Source organism: Tympanuchus pallidicinctus, unplaced genomic scaffold (genome assembly GCF_026119805.1).
Source record: "Tympanuchus pallidicinctus isolate F22 unplaced genomic scaffold, pur_lepc_1.0 scaffold33, whole genome shotgun sequence".
Taxonomy (NCBI): Eukaryota; Metazoa; Chordata; class Aves; order Galliformes; family Phasianidae; genus Tympanuchus; species Tympanuchus pallidicinctus.
Genome location: NW_026294751.1, coordinates 691,229 through 710,505, shown reverse-complemented (window position 1 = coordinate 710,505; position 19,277 = coordinate 691,229). Strand labels below are relative to the sequence as shown.

The window sequence follows — 19,277 nt, the reverse complement described above, 5'->3', positions numbered from 1 at the left end:
GTTGATGACCTGCAATAAATTTATTAAGAGCCAGAGGGAAGAGACGTTTTACTGCAAGAACTTTATTGCCCTGCATCCAAGTGCTGAACCAAGGCTGTGCCTGCTGCACCCAGCCGCCCGTTCCCCATTCATCTGCGCCTGCACTGCATGACAGCCCAGTATTCTTCCCTCAATTAAGGCTGCAGTCATAGTAGGTGATAATTAGCACATTATAGATCAGAGTAAAAGCTAAGGGGAAGAATGCACAGTTATACATACAGCATGTAAAATATATTTAATTTTATTGTTCTGAAGGCCCCGGGTTTTTGTTGCCAGCCCAGCTCAACGCCTTCCCTCCAACCAAACCCCCAACACCTGCCCAGTGTTTCATCATACTAAAGACACCCATTTCCATTGCAGAAACAGCTACAGCATCAGCTTCTAGCTTGCGAGGGGAAGGCAAAAGCCAGAGCCAGCTGCCTTCAGCACGATCTGCCTTCCACACAGACTGAAAAATGACCAGATTCATTATTCCTCTACTGTAGGCACTGACAGCACACACTTCTGTATCTCTCACCTACTGAAGAAATCTGAACCATCACACACCTTAAAGGGAAGAAGGAGCTTGGTGCAACAACACAGCTTGAGTCAGGCACGGACTGAGCTCAGTGCAGTGCAGTTTTTAGCTACAGATCTCAAAGGTCTGGCTGGGCAAGTACCATTATTTTCTGTTAGATCCATAAATCCCTCTGAGGAAGAGAATTCTGAAGTGCAGCACTTGTTTTCTGAAAATATTTGTGCAGTTCAGCTGCAAATTAAGAACAGAACTGTCAAACGGGTGCAGTGAAGGCAGGTCATCCAGCCAGCAGCTATTGGTGGAAGACAGGTACAGGTCTGCACCCAGCACAGGCACAGGCAAAAACCTTTGGTGCCCCATGGCAAAACCTCACAGGAGATTATGCTCCTCAGCCTTTAATTGCTGAATGCTACAATGTCAGGTGAAAGCAAGGCGTCCTGCTGGCAGGGCACCACGTTAACAGGGTTTGGTAGAAGCAGCCTGGATGAAACTGCTTTTTCAGTCTGGGAAATGATTGCCTTGATTCAGACTTCATCCGTGGGCTGACGTGGTGCCAGCCCACACAGCACACTTATGGCCTGCCAACAGTAAACACGTTGGTGGTAACTGGAGATCCTCTCTCCAAAAGAGCCTAATGAAAAACAAGGCAATCAGTGGTTAAACTGAACTGTGCATGAGGGCCAGGCTGGGAAAATCCCCCAGGCATTTCTGTGTGGACATCTCTGTGTGCATACTGTATTCACACCTCATGCACAATGCAAACGAGACCCCCCCCAAGCCCTGAATTATTCAGCAAGGCCGAGCACCCAAGCAGCACCAAGGAGCCTTTTCCTCCTCCTCAACACAGGTGAGTTAAACTTCACTCCTTGTCCAAGCTGCCCCTCGCTCACCTACGTCACTCCTGACCATCAGTCTTCTGCCAGGATAGATTGCTTTTATCTAACAACACAAAGACAAGCACCATCCCAGCCAAATGCTTTGGAGAAGTAAGATTTGGACAGACAGACACACAGCCAACGCCGTTAGCTCCCACCAATCAGAAAAGGCCTGCAGGACATTCGCCACAGACACCCGGCTGAGGATCAATGCTGAAGCCCACCAGGAAGCTGCTCAGCCCCAGCAGCACGGCCACCAGAAGCCCAGGGCGCCCAGATGGGGCTGAAGGCCAGCAGGCCGCTCCCAGCGCTGCCAAGGCTTCTCCTCACGCCTGGCTGCCAAAGAAAGGCCACGCTACTGAGAGCCCCACTGGAACGGAGGCGGCGGCCCTGATTGAGGGGGACTTTTCTCAGACCAAGAAAAAAAGTCGTTTCTGCACAAGCCAATGCTCTGCTGGTTTTCCTTAGACATAAAATTTACTTTATTTCTTTTCTTAAAAAGTTAAAAATACAGAGGGTTCGGAAACTGATTTTCTCCTTGCAGATGTTCAAACTGCAGCTTAAGGAGAAAATAATCCTTCACTGAAATGTTGCTCTTAATTTTTTATTTTATTTTTTCCAATCATCACCATCATTAGGACAGAGGTTGAGGAGCACTGACTCCACCGCTCATCTGATGACGCAGTTTGATTCCAGATTCACATTTCCAGGTGCCAAGAGTCCAGAAAACAGTGCCATCTTCATCTGAGATTTTCTACTGAACACAGCAGTGACTGTTGGCATCTTTGAAGCGTAATCGCATCTTAGGTCGGTATTTCTCAAGGTAAAGCAGCTGTTTGGAATTGAAAGCTCCCCTCCTTTTCCTAAAACAAACAGAACGAAGGCTGACATCAATGGCAAAAGCACTGCTTCAGTCACTGCGATACTCAAGCTCGCGTATTTCAAGGCCTTTCTGTATCCATAAAACAGTGTCTGCGATGAGCTGTGAGCCCACTGGCAACCCAGGGAAAGGAGCTGGGCCAGCGCATGCACTTCATTACCCACGTGCCAATATTACAATCAAAATCCCATTAGCAAGTTTCAGGAGATTTCCTTGCATTGGGAGAGTTTATTTCCAGCAGCAGCCACTGAGCACCACAAGGTCACCCCTTCCCTGCAGATGCATGTGCTACTGAGATTAGCCAGGCAAGCCCGTGGCAGCCAGACAGAAACACGTAAGAGATGCTCAGAAAAGAACTTCTCAATGTGAAAGGTACTGTATCTAGGAAGAGGAAAAAAAGGAATTTAAGAAAGGGCAAAGTTCAGAAAAATCTGTTGACAGCAATATAGTTTACAAAGATAACCAAAGACCCTGGGAATCCATAAGGAGACAAATTGCTTTCTGGGCAAAGCTCATTCAACATCATCATACCCGCTGGGCTTCATTTCAAGATCTGATGCTATCAGCCAGCAGAGCTCCGCAGGCTCATCCTTTACCAGTTCTGCTATTTCCCAGATAAGGGGGCTGCTGACATCTCCTGAGTGGCTGCTGCCCTCGTGCACAACGCCTGCACAGTGCTGCCCTCGCTCACTTGCTGGGAAAATGGTGCTGCTGGGGGCCCAAACCACCCTGGTTTTTTTGGGCAAGGAGCAACCGGTTCACAGCCAGCTCCAACCACAGAGCTCACAGCCCTGCCTGCAGGCCTCCCCCAGCTCCAGAAGCTTTGGGGTCCTCGGTGCAGCACCTCGATGTGTAAGCCAAGATTTACAATAAATCAGAAAGAAAAGAGAGCGGGGGGAAAACACCTCATCTATAAACAGACAGAAAGGGCCAAAGCCTCAGCAACCGTGTCAAAGTCACGTCTGCCACTGTTAGCTCATAGCAAGAAGAAAACGAGTCAGAAATCAAATAAGCTCTGCTGAAGATGCATGCTGTCCAAACAGAACAAACGGAGAAAAGGAAGTTGAACTTACTGCCTTATAAACTGAACTGCATCTTCGTACTTCATTCCACATTCAAGGAGAGCAAGTGCAACCAGGACAGGAGCCCTGCAGGAGAAATCAGTACGTAAGGAAGACCCAAGGAAACACTACACTGAATCCCTCCAAATACATCGAGTTTATCCATAAACAAACAGCTTAAACATCTCTTTGAATGTTATCTACAGAAAGACATTTGCCTGCTGAGTATTTCATGCAGAACTTTGCAGCAGATAGCTCTGCTTGCAGTGTGCACACAGAAATCCGCAGCCTCTTCAGTGTTTGGGGCATGAAACAATAATTCTCTATTTTTATGCTCTCATTTCACTGTAACCTCGTTTTCTACTTTGCTAAAAGGAGCCTGCAGTATCTCTGGGATGCACTTTGCTTCTTATGACACCGCAGGTTTAGCTGTGCACAGGACAGGAGCACAAAGCATTCAACGGACGACCTCCAGAGATGAATCTTTAACACGTGCTGCAATCGTACCTGGGTGTCCCAGCAGCAGTAAAGTCAAGTTCCCTACTTTGGGATCCTCATCTCAGGTATCAGTGAAGTGCAAAGAGCCGGCTTCACAAACCAGCTGGAGTCACGGAGCACACTGACTGCTCCTGGATGGATTTCACTCTGCTAAGCACACACAGGTGCAGCAGGCGCCCTGACAGCAGTGAGGCATTAAGCAGGTGTCAGCAGTTGGACGGATTGTGCTTAGAGCCACACAGAAAGGGGGTTCAGCAGAAAACCGCCACCCTGCACACGCATAAATAGCGATTCTCTGTCCAAGGGGAACAATCTGTAATCTCAGGAGTCACTTTAAAAACACAGATGTATCAACCTCCTACAGCTGAGGTTTAACGCTCTGCTACGCGACACCGACCTTCCCAACCCTGCAACACAGTGAACAGCAACACAACATCCGCTCTCTTCACGGAATTTGGTTTTCAACAGGTTGAGCCAGTCGTCAACGATCTGACTGGGGGGTGGCGCTCCGTCATCGAACGGCCAGTCCTGGAAGGGAAGCACAGGTCAGCTCCCGGGGCACCGCAGGCAGATGCACACAGTTTTCAACACGTGCTTACCAGCAAGGTAACCAATGGGGAAAGCAGGGCACTCCACGGCACGCTGGCCGTTCTGGGGCTCTTTTTGTAGTTAGAAGTTCACCAGTCGATATCGTAATGCGCCGCTAATTAGACTTTTCAATACAATTTCAATAAAACCCTACCCTTCCTCATAGTATAGAATTCTTAGAGAAATAGCTGCCTTTAAAATCTCACTGCATTATGAATGTGTGAAAATCAATAGGCGCTTCCAATAAATATCTGAAAGATGAAGACTCTGTAGACTTGCCTGTGGTTGTGACCACCTTTCATAGCCCTGTTTGTACTACAGACGGTGTGAGAAGGTCCTCCACAACAGCCCCACACACAGCCTGCCTGCACAGCATTCCACCAGTGAGGCTCAAAGCTGCCCAGGTATTTCCAAATTAAAAAAAATAAATAAATAAAAAATCAAACATCTCACAAATAGGAAAAAAGAAGTGCTTGGAGAAGGGCAAAAACAGCAGCTAAACAGCATTTCAAACTTCACTTCTGCCCATAAAAGGAGATGCCAACATTTAAACCCTCCAGGCCGCACGCAGCGCCATCAGCACGGCTGCACATCAGAACTGCACACAGAAGCTCCCCACGGCCTGCAGGTCACAGCTCTCCTGGACGCTGTGCTGCACATCCCCAGCACAGCCCAGCGCTGCCACCTCCTCCACCGCAGCGGGGCTGCAAAGCGCTGCTCTGTGCAGGGGAAGGAAGACTTCCCAGTCGTTTGGCACTTCCATGGGCAGTCTGCAAGGCAACCTGACAAAAGGCTCATAACCAGAGCTTCGTATTATCTGAGGAACTCTTCAGATGGAAAGGAAACGGCTTTGAAAGGAGCCCTCCTCCTCCTCGCTGCCTAGAGCCAAGCTTCTCACGGAGTTTCTTAAGGACAGCTTCACATCCAGACACGTTCGCTGAAGCTGCAAGAACACGGGCAAACTGAATGTGCACAAGGGTTGAAAAATCATTGTTGTTCAGCTTGAAATGCACTTCCAGCCACACCAATGCCTCCTGCAGAGCAGACACAGCCGTGCAGCACCGAGGAGCACAGCCCAGGAGCGCCTCGCAGGCAACAAGAAGCTGTGAGGAGCAGCTCTGCCTTACAGCTACAAACACAGAAGCTTGGGGTTACTGAAATAACTTTGTTATCAATGCTGAAAGACACAAAGTCTGCAGAGTGCTGCAAACTCCTTCACAAAGGAAGCAGGAGAATGAAATTACCTGGGACAACGTGGCAAAATAAAAGGTTACAGAAACAAGAAAAGTAAACCTTGCTTGTCCCAATCAAAGGCTTTTCCAAGAAGTTCCACTCAATCCCACCCTGGGAGCGGTGTTATTTCAGGCCCAGTGTCACCCACTGCCCCACTGCAGGATGCTTCCTTTCGAAGCTGACAGCAGAGAACAGGATTTATGTCTCTGGCTCTGGGTCGGATTGAAATCCTTTCCTGCAGACCAAATACGGGATGCTGCTGTTATTTTGCTTTTGTTTACGTGTTAATCCTCACGTCCACACACGTCTTGTGCTGGTCTGAATTAATGACAGCCCTCGTTTCCTCACAGAGCATCGCCTTTGCAGTTACAGCACAGCACCAACATCAAATTAGCACTGGAGGGACGCTGCCCAGAATGAGAAACACGCATAATTCTGGGACCACAGGAGTAACAGCAACAAAGTTCTGCAAGTTTTTCTCTGCTAATTATGAGTTCTGCCAGCAATCCTTTGAATTCCTGTCAGTCAGCAGAGAAAACAAATTGCTAGGCTCTGCAACCAAAACAATCATTAGTAACCAGGATGATGCACTGGGTTTGCACAAACAGCAAACGCAGCTCGGCTGTGCCACCCTGCAGCAGCTGGGAAGGAAGATAGGCAAGAAGGGGGTGGCTTTATTCACCCTCTGTCTGGAGGACTCTGCTCAGCAGCACAGCCTGCAGCACCCACAGGACTGCCAACGCACAACAGAGGTGCCTGAGGAGCTGCAGCAGGACTCAAGTGACAAAGATCCCTTTCCCCAAATGCTCCCAGAACAGGGTAAGACTGTGCCACCAGTGTGGGAGCTTCTCACCTTTACCAGCAACCCATGGCCACGCTGCGTGCAGCTGCTGGACAGGAAGCCACCCCCCAGCCCTCCTGGGGGCACTTATGGAGCAAGTTCTGCTCCAGGAGCAGACAGAGCAGGACAGGCAGAAGCACAACAACAAAACGTGCCCCAGATCCACAGAACAAAACTTGCTGGCTGCTACTTTCAGGAAAAAACAACAAGCTTTTCTTGACGTACCATTTCTACACTGAGCCCTTACATGTCAACACAACTGTAAGAACCGCACAGAAACCCACAGGAACTGAACCCATCCCCACCTCCTGCCTCCTGGATTTAATCTCTGTTGGTAAACACGTGTGCAGTAGTGCTACACCAAGCACAGAGCCTCTAATTCTCTGGTTTCTCACTATGCCATCTGCCAAAGCATCTCCCTGCTCCTCCCCTCCTGCCAGCACACAGCACTGCACCATGGCACAAGAGCAGGCTTTGCTGAAATGCTCTCATTTTCCAGGGCTCCCCTGCGCTTCCGACCTCAACAGTTTTAAAACAGACCCTAATCTCCCCCAGGCTCTGTTTTCAATCTGCGTGACTTCTTTGAGCAATCAGCTCTACGTAACGACCTGTTGTGCTTTCAGCCAGTAATTCAACACTGCTTCTGAACAGCAACAGGACTCCGTTTTGGAGAAGCACGCATTAACAGGAAGGAAAAGCAGGAGGTGGCCATGTCAGCAGCCAGCTAAACTTATCTCACATCCCAAAACACCACTGCAGTACAGTGAGTTACAACGCAGCATCGTGACCGGGATCATCAGCACCAGCAATGACGCTGGCAGCAAACCCTCCCATCTCCTCCTGCCTTCTGCTGCACACAACAGATGTCTGCTGGATTTACAGCCTCCCGTTCTGCCTCCTGCAGCAGAGAAAGACTCAGAAGAGCTGTGCTGAACGTGGGAAGGCAAACGTGCGCGGGCACATGACTGCGCGTGTTACTCAAAGTGAGAGGCTCTTCAGGAGAATTATGCTTAGCAGAACTGGTGGAAACACCATTTCCAGTTTTTGAAAAGCTTCCTCAGAAAGCGGCTTTCAGTTCAAACCTCGCCAACAAGTTGGGTTTTGTTTTGTTTATTTCTTGGGAACTGCAATCCCCGGCCCCTTTCAGAAGCTCCACAGCACAGAGCACTCGGGCTCCTGCTGCTGAGGGCAAGGGGGGCTGCACGCCGGCTGCGGGGCCGAGGGCAGCAGAACAGCAGGGCAGCAGCCCTCAGGAGGGACACACATCTCTGCTCTCCCACAGCAACGCAAACACTTAAGCCCCAGCTTAAGGCAGGGCTCTGATGGCTTACACAGCACGCCTTTAATCCTTCCATTTTCTGGCAACCCCAGGAGTATCACAGCTGGAGTGCTGAACACAGCACAGCCTGAGTCCAAGGCAGCTCTGGAGGAGCAGAAACGCTGTTCCACATCCAGCCGCTGGAACCTGAGCGGCTGATCTTTCCAACAACACAGGCACACGTGGCTGCCTGGAACCGGAGTAAATGTGCACTGGGACCTGGAGCCAAGGAACCTGACTGACCTGCATGTGGAGCTTCCAGCTTTTGCAGCTGTGCCGGGGTCCGAGTTTTTCTCCTAATGGAAAACCATGCAGGTTTTCCTCCCATCGAGCCATTAAAATCCAAAAAGCAAAACACCAGCACCCATAACCAATAGGGACTACCTGCAAGAAGGTTAGGTGCAATTTCTGGCCTTACAACAGCATTACTCCAGTAAAATAAACTGATTATATCTAACGCCCTATCATAACCCGGAAGAAGTGCCTGGAAAAATACTGCCTGTAAGTGCAGGGTGAGCACACGGCTGTACAAAAATCCTGCCCTCAACACCAAGCAGGAGCAGACAGCACAGCCACTGTGCAACGCTCACAGTGAGAGCAGCAGCTCAGGGCAGCACTGCAGTGGAGGTGAGCAGGGAAGTGCTGCCATCAGCACCTGCTCCTGCGAGCTGTGGGAGCCTCGTGTTTGCACAAAAAGCAGCCTCTCAATGCTCAGTGGTCTCATAAGGCAGCAGTTTGAACGTGTGAGAGCAGAGCTTTATCTTCATCCTGAGAAGGCCAACTGCAATGCCAAGTGCTGCATCAGGGGAAAAGGACTGAGATGAACTGCATGAAACACAAGGCTGAACAGACCACAAACTGTGAGTTCACAGTGGATTAGTATCAGCCCAGTCACTAAAATGCAACCCAAAATATCTCAACAAACCCAGGAATAGACATTTCTATTCCAAGTGAAGCTGTAGAAATGAATCAGCAAGTACATTTCGGGGAGGCACAGCAAGTATCTCAAAGCCAGCTCTGCCTGATGCAGGGATCACACAGCTTTTGGCCAGCCTGAGACAGCCAGCTCCTCCCAAGGCACAGAGGCTATCCCCACCCTCACCTGCAAGTGCTTTCCAACGTCAGACAGTTTTAAAAGGCAACTCACTAGAACTTGGATTCCTTCCTTTTCGATAGGAGCTTTATCATAGGTGGCATCACAGACTCGCACCAAGGTTGTCACTCCATACTTCTTCAGCTCCTTTGAGAAGAAGGAAAAACAAATGAGTGCAGCGGGAGGGGGAGAAACGGAGCAGCTCCAAAAGCAAACACTTTCACATGGATCAAAGGTGACTGCGCAGCGAGGGAGGGAGGGCCAGCCCTGAAAGGAGCAGCCCTGACCTGCTGAATGGTTACAGGGGACAGGAATGAGCGTGAAACTTCTCAGAACTTTCTTTCCAGGGAAAAGTCAGGCTGGAAACAAAGAACGCACGTGAGAACAAAATGAAAATAGCTGCTTATCCTCCCCACACAGCTTCTTTTTCTCTTTAAATAGAAGCCTGGGACTGTTGGCTTCAGCCAGCACTGGCAGGGAGGAGCAGAACACGCCACCGTGCAGTAAGCAGCACAGCGTGCTTGATAAATAATCAGAAGATCAAACAAAGGCCGCTCCAGTTCACTTTGAAGGTTCACACAGCAAGCACAATTTCCTCTCGTGTTTGCACCGAGCCCCTGTAACCTGGGCCAATGAGCAGCAATATCTGTTCAGGCAGAAGCCTCCTGACGAAGGAAGGCAATCCACAGTGAGACCAAAAGCCACGCGGCATTCAGACAGGATGAAGCACTAAAATGTGAGTGCTCTGTGCTGAGCTGCAGCCTGACAGCAGCACCTGACGGAACGGAGTGCTTTGCAATGGAAGTGACCTACAAAGGGCACAAAGACTGGGCAGATTTGGAGCAAACCAGAGCGCAGGCTGCCCCACTGGTTTTTCCATTATACCACCTGTTAATTTTCCAGACAACCAAGGATTCAATTCTGTGTTATTTCTGACTTTTGCGTCAATAATGCTCTGATCCACCATCCATCAAGGATGGCTCCCTGTCGCTGGACCAGGCAGATGGCATTTCTCAGGGATAAGTTCTGGGACCTGAAATACCTGACAACTCTGTGAGCAGAAGGGTTTGGAGAAAACACCCTGCAAGCCAAAACATCTGCGTAAGTACTGCGTGAATCCTATTTTAGGGGTAACAAAGATCATAAACCAGTTATAATTCCATCAGCTACTACTTTCAAAGCCAAAAGATCAGCAATATATTAGAAGCAATGTATTACTTAATGAAAACTAACGTTTAGAGTCACAGAACATGCAGTCCTTTCCAAGCCAGGACAACAACAGTGGCAAAGATGCAGGTCTGCATTCTTAAAATGGAAACTCCTCCAATCTCTCAATGACTGATTTTTTCCAAATCCTGCACTTGTGTGAATTCTTGCGCTGTCAAGAGAACATCAATGATGTATTAAGGACAAAATCACAGAATGGCCACGGTTGGAAGGGACCTCAAAGACTGTGAATCTCCAACCCCCTGCCACACGCAGGGAAAAAGCCAGCATGTAATGCATAGCACAGCTTTGTGAACAAGAGGTGTGAATGCAGCACAGCGCTGCTCAGCGGTGCAGAAAGCAGGAGGGGTCAGGGAGGAAGGAAGGACGAGGCTGATGGACGCCTTACCTCTATGAACCTGCAGAGGGTCGCATTGGTGGGGTTGTGAGTGATGAGGAAACGCATGCCGTCGTAGCTGATTTCCACGGGGGCTGGACGGTTCATAATGGCAGCAAAATGTGTGAGGGGCCAAAAAATTTAAAAAAGAAAAAAAAAAAAAAAAGGAAAAGAAAAAAAATCAATAACCTCGGAAACGTTTCACAGCAGAAAACATTAAAAGACCACTAAAATGGCTGGGATTGATCAGAGCTTGTTTGTTCCTTAAAGATCTCGCTTCTACAAAAGCAGGTTTGCTTCAGAATCCACGTGAATTCAACTTCGGCCTCGGTTGCTGCAGGTGGTTTCCTTCAGACTCCACTCCACGTGCAAGACTAGGCAGCCTGTTCTACATTTAGGCACTGGTGAGGCAAAAAAGTAAGGGCAGGTTTTCTCTCCACTTTGTTTTCTTGACGCTTAGTTTTGCTAGAGTCAGTAAAAGGAACACGCTTCCCAGGTGCAGGAGATATCCCATATATCTGCGTGCGCTCGCTGTGCCGGAGTCCTCGAGGCAATGCGGGTCTGGCACCAAGGCCCTGCGCTCACTCGTCGGCCAGGGCGCTGTGCTGGGCCTGGCAGAACTCTGCCCTCACGCTCAGAATCGCCATAAATGTGCGGCGTAAATTCCAACAGAACACCTGAGGAGAGAAGGACAGCAGGTCAGAGGGGGCAGCTGCCCTGGCGGCAGCACCAGGCGCTGCTGTGGCTCCAGACCTTCGCAGCGGTGCGGCTGCAGATGAGGGGATGCCGACGTCGGCTCCGCTGTCAGCGCAGCACAAAGCAGGGCTCCTTCCCCGCCTGTGGAGGATTCTGATCAAATGCAATTTCAGACTTTGATCAACCATTGCCCTGAGAGCCCCGAAAACAAACTGTTCAGAAGAAGCCTCCGTGCATCTGATGCTCATAAACATTTCATAAGAGAAAATAGCAGACCAATCCTACACAAACAAATTGTACCTTTGAATCAAGCTTGTACCATTTATAACCATTTATGAAAACAAGGATGACTAAAACTGCCCAGAAAAAAAAACCAACCACGTTTCCAGTGACTGCCACCCTTAGCAAGCAAGGCAATAACAAGCAGAAAGCAAACAGGAGTGAACGTTTTGTACATCACTGCTTCAGAGCACTCGGAACGGGGCAAACCAAAAACCCCCAGGTGCAGCAGAAAGCTGAGGACATCCCAGGGCCAAACAGCAACACAGGAGCTGCAGTCACAGAGGCAGAACCAGCAGCTGCTGTTACTGCTGCTCCCCAGCCCCGACTTCAATCACCGATGTGGTGACAGTTCCAGCTCCTTCCCAGCTCTGCTGCACGCTGTTAACAAAGCACGCGTTGGAACTGCGCTGTGCTACAGCTTCGTTTTTGGAACGAGAAAAGAAAGGAGGGTGCGAGTGCCATGTGTGTGAGCTGCTGCTGGCACAGAAGCACCTCCAGCCTCACCAGCAGCCGCCCCGCAGCAGCACACACCCCTAGAATCTGTCATCTCCAAAGCAACACAGGGCTCATTTAACAGCAACAACTTCCAGTTATTCGCAGCCCTACCCGTTTACAGCCCAGGGCATCCAGGCAGCAGCTCCCAACCTTAACACGGAGGATTCAAAGCACAGCTGGTTTAGCAACAGCAAGAAAAGCCACAACGGCACAGCTCTACCCCGGCCCTTAGGGGAATGGAAGCAGAGCAAACTGATGCTAGCTCAATACTGGAGACCCAGAGCTGACCCAGCACACAGAGCAGCTTTCCGCGCACGCAGCTGAGCCACGTGGGACCGCGCTCTCCCTGCAGCACAGCTCAGGAGGCTCCGATGTGACATCACAGCAGGTTGAAGTTTAACTGCAGGCAGAACATTCCACGTCTCACTTCCTGCTGTTTCGCAATGCAGCCCTCCTGGATCTGGTGACAGCAAACCTAAGTAGGTCAGTAATGTGTCACATCCAAAGGCGTGGAACAAAGAGCTCCATCACCTCCCGGGGCACAGAGAACACAGAGCACTGCCTGTGGGTCCTCAGAGAAGGAAAACAGCTCTGCTGGGCAGAAAAACTTCACCAAATGGCATCAGCTATTTTGGAATACCGAAACAGACCCTTAAACTCAATAAGAGAAAGCGTAAAGCCAAAGAATCACCGAGACTTGTGCAAAGGACAGCAGCAAACAGCTGCAGGCAGGCAGAGCTGCGCCCTGGAGCCGCTCTGTGCCCGATGGAGGTCAGAGCAGCGCCCTGCCATTCTGCAATGAGGGACACGCAGGGAAGTTCCACCCCAAACCTCAGCAGCACTCAGCCCTTTAATGAGACCCTCATCTCAAAACAGACAAATTAAGGACGGCAGAATTACCTCTTTCACTGACACCAAGTCAAAAATCACCCAGAGAACAGCAATTATTTCCTTAAAGAACAGCTCTCAATGCCAAAAAAATGCATTAATTAGGTTGCCAGAGGCAAGAACAAAGATGTCTTCAATAACCTCCCCCCATCTCAAAGCAGTTCTTCCTCCGAGGGACTCAAATATAAATTTCAGAGAGGAATCCAGGGATAATTTATCAGCACAGAGATCAGGGCTCACCCCGGCTGGCAGAGTCCCTCTGAACTCACAACATTTGAGTCCTTCAGTGCCAGTTCCTGCAATCTGTCCCAACTTTACCATGCGTTCCACCACATCTCAGACTTCTCAGAGCACAGCAGTCTGCCAGGGTGCTGAGCCAAGCACCCACAGTGCCAGGCGCCGCACAGCGCCACGCAGGGAGGCCTTGTTGACAGGTCCTGCAAGGGGTGCCCCATCCCAGCACCCCTGACATCACCTGGCACATCCTGGCCTGAAGCCTCACATCACATCACAGCTCCAAAACCACGCCGAGGCCCCAGCAGGGTCATTTAAAACACAAGCAGCCGCCAGCAGACCTCGGCACGAGAGATGAGGATTGGATTGGAGCAACAGAGGCTCGCAGCATTACAGAACACTGCCGTCCGAGGCACAAGTGCCATATTTAAACAAACCCCGTGGACGTTTTTCTCTGCAGCACCATCATGGCATTGGAAGAGCATCACCGGAGCCGCGCGTCATCGTGTCGCTGCAGTTACACTTCTCCTCCCCTGAGCAAATCAGCGAGAGAACTTCAACACAATTACCTGAAAGGCGTTTTAGAAGCACTGTTTACCCAGGCATTCAGGTGGCTCCTCCTGTCACCTCAGCAGCCCTGGCTGCACAGCCTGACCTGCAGCTCAGCCTGCGGTGCAGCGATGGCAGCGCGCCTCCCGAGGCACGGCGTTAATTAGCTAATGGCTCGGGAGTGATTAAGAACGTGAAGCGCTGTATTTAAGTCTGAAAAATGATTTCCAGAAGGATAAGTAGTTTATGCAGCACCCGCTCCCATTTTTCGAACAGCTTCATTACTGACACATGCATCCCTTCCTCCTGTGACTTCCAACTGCATTTTGCTGAAGTTCAGCAAGGAAGATCGGGCTTTTAATTAGCAAATCCAGAAAAACCCCTTGCCTAAGCCTCCTGAACTCCCCAGGTAGTGCTGTCAGATTTCTCCCTCCTCATGTCAGCAATTTGCACTTCTAAGACCTGAGCACCATCAATTTGATGACAGTAAACAGCAGCAAAGTTTATCTACAACATAGGAGACAAGAAACAGCTTTTCAGCCAATTAACCTTCAGCTTTTTGTACTCGGAAAGCGAGATGGAAACCAAAGAACGATGACATGTCTTACATGGCCGCTGGGACGGGGAGCACCCAGTGCTGAGAATGGGGAGCAGCAGCCCAGCGAGACCCAGCAGGATGAGCCCAGGCAGCAGCAGCTCATGCATCTGAAAGGCACTGGGCACTGCGAGTCGGTTGGCACCTGGTGTCATTTAACTTCATTAGCAGGGAACAACAATCCGTCAAGATGCCCATCTCACAGCCAGGCTGAGTGCGCCGTCGCGGTCTCTGCACCTACAAGGACTGATGTGAGTTACAACTGAGGCCCCCTGGGCTCCCACCCCTCGTGCTCAGCTCCAGACAATGACAAAGTTTGAGGAAGCCCAAGGAGGCCAATTTGAGAGGAATGTTTTTCAAGATGCTACAAACATGCACAAATATGATTGAAATGTAAGCAAGGGGCAGACCTGTTCATCGCCTCTGCCTGTTTATTTAGGCTAGTTAACTAATTGAGAAAGAACGCTTCCATGGATTCCTGCCATGAAAGACATTTCACCTGAGATTGCCCTGAGTAAAACCAAGGCACCAACAAAACCACCTCCAGCAGCTGCCCTGCGCAGCAGCAGAGCAACTCCTGAACCAGCCAGCAGCTTGCCTTTCTGAATTGCACATCAGCACGTCCAGGGAGAGAGCTGACAAGGGACAGCACCAGGCATTCCTCACTCCAAAGCACGCAGTTGGAAGCGCTTCCTTCTCTGCACAGATCAACAGCTTGCAACAGCTGCAGCTTCCACCCATTGCAAAACGCAGATACCTCCGAAAGGTCACTGGGATCACCTTCCAAAATGAGCTGGAGTGCAGGATGTGGTGCAAAGCTGAGCCGTTACTGTGTGAGGATACTGAAGGTCTGCATTGTGAAACCATCTCAACTCACTTTGTCCCCATAAGTGGGAATTCAAGTTCAGTGTTAATGAGTTGGTAACTGCAGCTTTTATTTCCCTCTCTGCAAGGCCTTCCCTGCAGCGTGCACTCAGCACCCACAGCACTGCCGGCACAAAGCTCAACTCCCAGAAAATTTCTGTTCTGAACAACACTGCAGTGCTGTGAGACTTTTCCTGCTACGTTCCACTTCCCCATCCCATCCCGTGCCTCTGAACAACCCACATCCCACCAACAGATGCTCGGAAGCATCCTCGAGATGGGTTTCTTTAAAGCGTGAGGTGCTTTAAAGGCAAGACTTCAGCGAGACCCTCAGCAGAAGGGCCCTCAGTGACCCCGACACGACACCTCTCCTCTCACGGGCTCTGCTGCGCACAGACTCCAGAAGCAGCATTCCTGGATGAGGTCCCCGTGCCTGAGCTGCTGGGGCAGACACGTGCCTGAGGGCTGCACTCTGACACAGCACAGCCTGCAGCAGCACAGCCCCGCGCTGCAGTGACTCATGCATTTCCTTTGCTCGAACGCGGGACTGCGAGCAGCAGCAGATATCAATCTGCCCCAGCAAGACTGAGGAGGAAAAAACCCACCTCAGTTAAGAAGTGACGCATCAGGAAACAGCGAGAACTGTCACAGGTAGCACGTAACGCTGCACAGCAAAAGCACAGCTCCAAACCAGAACCCAAAGCTGGGCGCCACGCAGAGCTTCACCACCACCTGCACTGCACAGAGCTGCACGCTGCTCCTCCCTGCAGCTCACAGCACAGCTCTGCCACTCGGGGTTTTTTGAGCGCCTTCCCCACCCACCATCGAGCTTAAAAAGAAAAAATACTTCAGAAGACATTTGAATATTATTTGCATAGCGCATCCGAAAAGTTCGGTGTTCCTGAAAGTGAAGTGAAAGCCAGAAGTGCCCCCTCCCCCAAGAAAAAGGAATTCAAGTTACTGCTTTACCCTTCCAGCCATAAAATCCCACTTAACTTGAAATACACACAATCAGAAGGAACTTCGACAACAGCCCACCACTGTGTGATGTTAAACTGATCCTAAAACTCAGCACAGCGAGTTCAGGTGCAGCACCTGCTGGGGTTTGAACACAGCTCCAGAACGTCAGCATCCCTGGCAGCTGAGGAAATATTCTCACACTTTGGGATGAAACATCTCAAAAAAAAAAAAAAAAAAAAAAGCATTAACAAGTCAAGCAGGACTTGAAAGCAACTTCAAACCACACAGCAGCAGGGATATTATTCTATGAAGCTACAGAGTTGAATTACTTGCACCTTACTCATCTCGCTGCTTTGAATTTGCCAGACACCTCTGCAGGCAGAATGACAGCACAGAGCCTCGGCGCTCCTGCAGGACTCACATCGGGCCCCACAACTGAAACTTAAGCAGATAAATTTCACCACATGCACACAAAGTTGCAATTGTTCAAACGCAGGGTCCATTATTTCAAGCAGTGCCCGACTTCCAGCGCAAAGTCACCAGAAGGAACGTAACTGTAGCACAGAAAAGAGAAAGGAGGGGTAACAAAACAAAGGCACAGCTGAAAGCGACCTGAATAGAGGCAGCAGTTCGGCACCTCAAGTGTCAGCACAGAGAAGGCATCAAGAGACCGAAGGCTGCATTCAGCCTCACGACCGGCCCAGGGCCGGGGCAGCAGGCACACAGCAGCAGGTCTGTGCCATGCAGCCTGTCGCCATGCGTCACAGGGAGCCACCCCACACCTCAGCCCAGGGCTCTGCCCCTCAGTGCTCACACAGAGCCGTTCCACACCTTTAAGAGCCAACGCCGCCTCATTCATCCGAGCCCCAGAGCCCTGCGCTCCTCTGCTGGCTCAGCACGGTGCATTGCTGACGAGTCTCCTCCAAAGACTTTATCAAAACCCGCAATCCGTGCCACTCTCAGCCCCGACCCACAGCTTGGGTGCTGCCTTCAGCTGCGCATTGCAGCCAAGGGCAGGCAGGGCCCAGCCGGCTCCGGGCCAAGGCCGCTGCTCAGGGGCAAAGTGCGGCGTCACAGCTGCACCCACAGCCAGGGCAGCAGTGCAGGTAACTGAGCCCGAGGGCAGGGGCTGCGTCCTGAGAGCCGAACACGAAGGGGTCGCCGGCAGAGCCGTGCAGCCACACACGCGCAGACGCCGCCTCCTACTTTAATTCAGATTAAGGCTGATCCTTTCTTTCCAATAATTGAGTTCAGCGAAGTATTTCTATATGTTGAGTCATAAGAAGATAGAGTTTTCAGGCTGCTGCCAGTGGTGGTTTTATCATTTTTTCTTCTTTAAATACTAACTGCAGTTCTGAGTCAGAACCCGACTGGCTCATCTGGGGAGTTTCGAAGCCGGTTTCCATTTATACAGCAGCCTTTAAAAGCCAACTTTCTGCCTCCTCATGCTGTGAGCAATGAGCACACAGCCGCCCCGGGAGGACACAGCTCACGGCCAACCACGCCAAGGAGCCACGGCCACCGCCCAGCAGGGGCCACCCCTGCCATGGCCCCACATGGTGACACCCCCACAGCAGCCACCTCCACCCTCCATGACGGTGTTACCTCCCCCCAACACGTGCCCCAAGCAGCAGACCCTGCAGACAGCGTTCCTTGACTCAGAGCACCCCACAGTCGCCCTCAGCACTCCCCGCAGCCCCTGCCCCATCCCCCCTCCCCGGGCCTCACAGGGCTGTCCCTCTATTACACAGAAAGTCCTGCCCTCCGCCAAGCCCCATGAGAGCCACCACATCCCGGACACCCTTCCTCCCCAGCTCCACCCCCGGCCCGAAGGGAACCCCCAGCACCGCTCCCAGCTTTCTACTCTCCACTCTCATCTTTTACAGCCCACCTCCAGGCCAAGCGCAGGACAGCCCCTTCCGCCACAGTCTGGGGGCTTCCCACCCCCTCCCAAACAAATCCTCACCCACCCGTGCACAAACATAACAATAACCACAGACCCCTTCTCTCGGACACTGCTATCACGAGCCAAGACCCCATTCACCAACACCCCCACCCCCTTCCCACTAACTGCCGCCCCACACACACCGAGCACCCTGAGCCCAGGCCGTTACCCTTACGCAGACTCACAGATGGAGCGGGACCCCCCCAGCCGCTGACATCCCCGGGAAGGGGGGCGGGGAGGGAGGCAGCACCGCACAGCACCACGTCCCAAGGGCCGCCCTCCCCAGCCGTGCCCAGCTCCCGGCACCGCGAACCGCAGAGCACCGCCGGGAGGAGCCGCACGGGACGGCGGAGGCCCAGGCCGGGCAGCGAAGCCCCGCGGCGGCCGCAGCCCTCGGAACGCCGAACCGCCCCGGCCGGGCGGGGTCCCGCGGCGCACAAAGGCCGCGCTACGCGAGGCCCCTGGCCGCCTCCGCCCCCCGAGCGGCCCCAGCGGCCAGGGGCGCCCCGAGGAGCCCCCCGGCCCGCGGTCCCCCCCGGCCAGGCCCGCCCCGGGGCGGGTCTCGGTCCGCACGCGGCCTCCTCCTCACCCGCAGCCCCCCCGGCTCCTCACCCCGGGCATTGAGCGCGGCGCCGTTCTTCCGACCGGGCCCGGCGCCTCCCACACCGCGGGCCGGGGGGCGCGACGGGGGCAGGAAGGGGCGGCGGCGGCGGCGCGGAGCGGCGGGGCCCGGGACGGGGCTGGGCTGCGCGCGACTCGCTGCGGCCCGAGCGGCGGAGACACCCGAGAGCCCCCGCGCCGCCACAAGGCTCCCCGCGCACGGGCCGCTCCCTCCCCGCCCTGCCGCGTGGTTCGGCCCGCCCGGCGCTGATTGGCACGGCGCGCCGCACACCCGCGCCCGGCGTTGGTACGGTCCGCCCCCTCCCACCGCCCCTCCCGGTAGCGCTCACTCGGTGCCGTCGCGGGGGGGTCCCGCGCCCGCCCGGGCCGTGAGAGGAGCGCCGCCGAGCTCCATGCCGCGGGTCCGCGCGAGCCGAGCCCCTTCCCGTGCCTCGGGGAACCGCCGCTCCCATCCCTCCGCCGTCGGAACGCCGCGCACCCTCTCCGCTCGGTAGCCGGCGTTGGTACTGCCCGTTTCTCCCCCTGGGGCGTCGCTGCGGCCCGTCCAGGGCGGCCGAGCCGCGCGGGGCCGCCTTTGGAACGCCCCGCTTCCCCTCGCTGTA

At 52.6% G+C, this 19,277-nt stretch overlaps 1 protein-coding gene across 2 annotated transcripts; it reads right to left on the bottom strand.

Moving 5' to 3' along the window:
* Nucleotides 1–1,886: 1,886 nt before the first annotated feature.
* On the bottom strand, nt 1,887–18,803 carry PTP4A2 (protein tyrosine phosphatase 4A2). 2 transcript variants are annotated; one of them, XM_052698942.1, is made up of 6 exons: nt 18,667–18,802; nt 10,559–11,223; nt 8,998–9,090; nt 4,268–4,398; nt 3,385–3,459; nt 1,887–2,294 (listed from the first exon to the last, which is right to left on the bottom strand). In XM_052698942.1, exons 2-6 carry the CDS (start codon nt 10,652–10,654, stop codon nt 2,186–2,188), a joined length of 504 nt encoding a protein of 167 aa, XP_052554902.1. In that variant the 5' UTR covers nt 10,655–11,223; nt 18,667–18,802; the 3' UTR covers nt 1,887–2,185. The 2 variants fall into 2 exon arrangements, with proteins under 2 accessions (XP_052554902.1, XP_052554903.1); XM_052698943.1 differs by lacking the exon at nt 8,998–9,090 and having other exon boundaries at nt 18,667–18,803.
* Between the last annotated feature and the right edge of the window lie 474 nt (nt 18,804–19,277).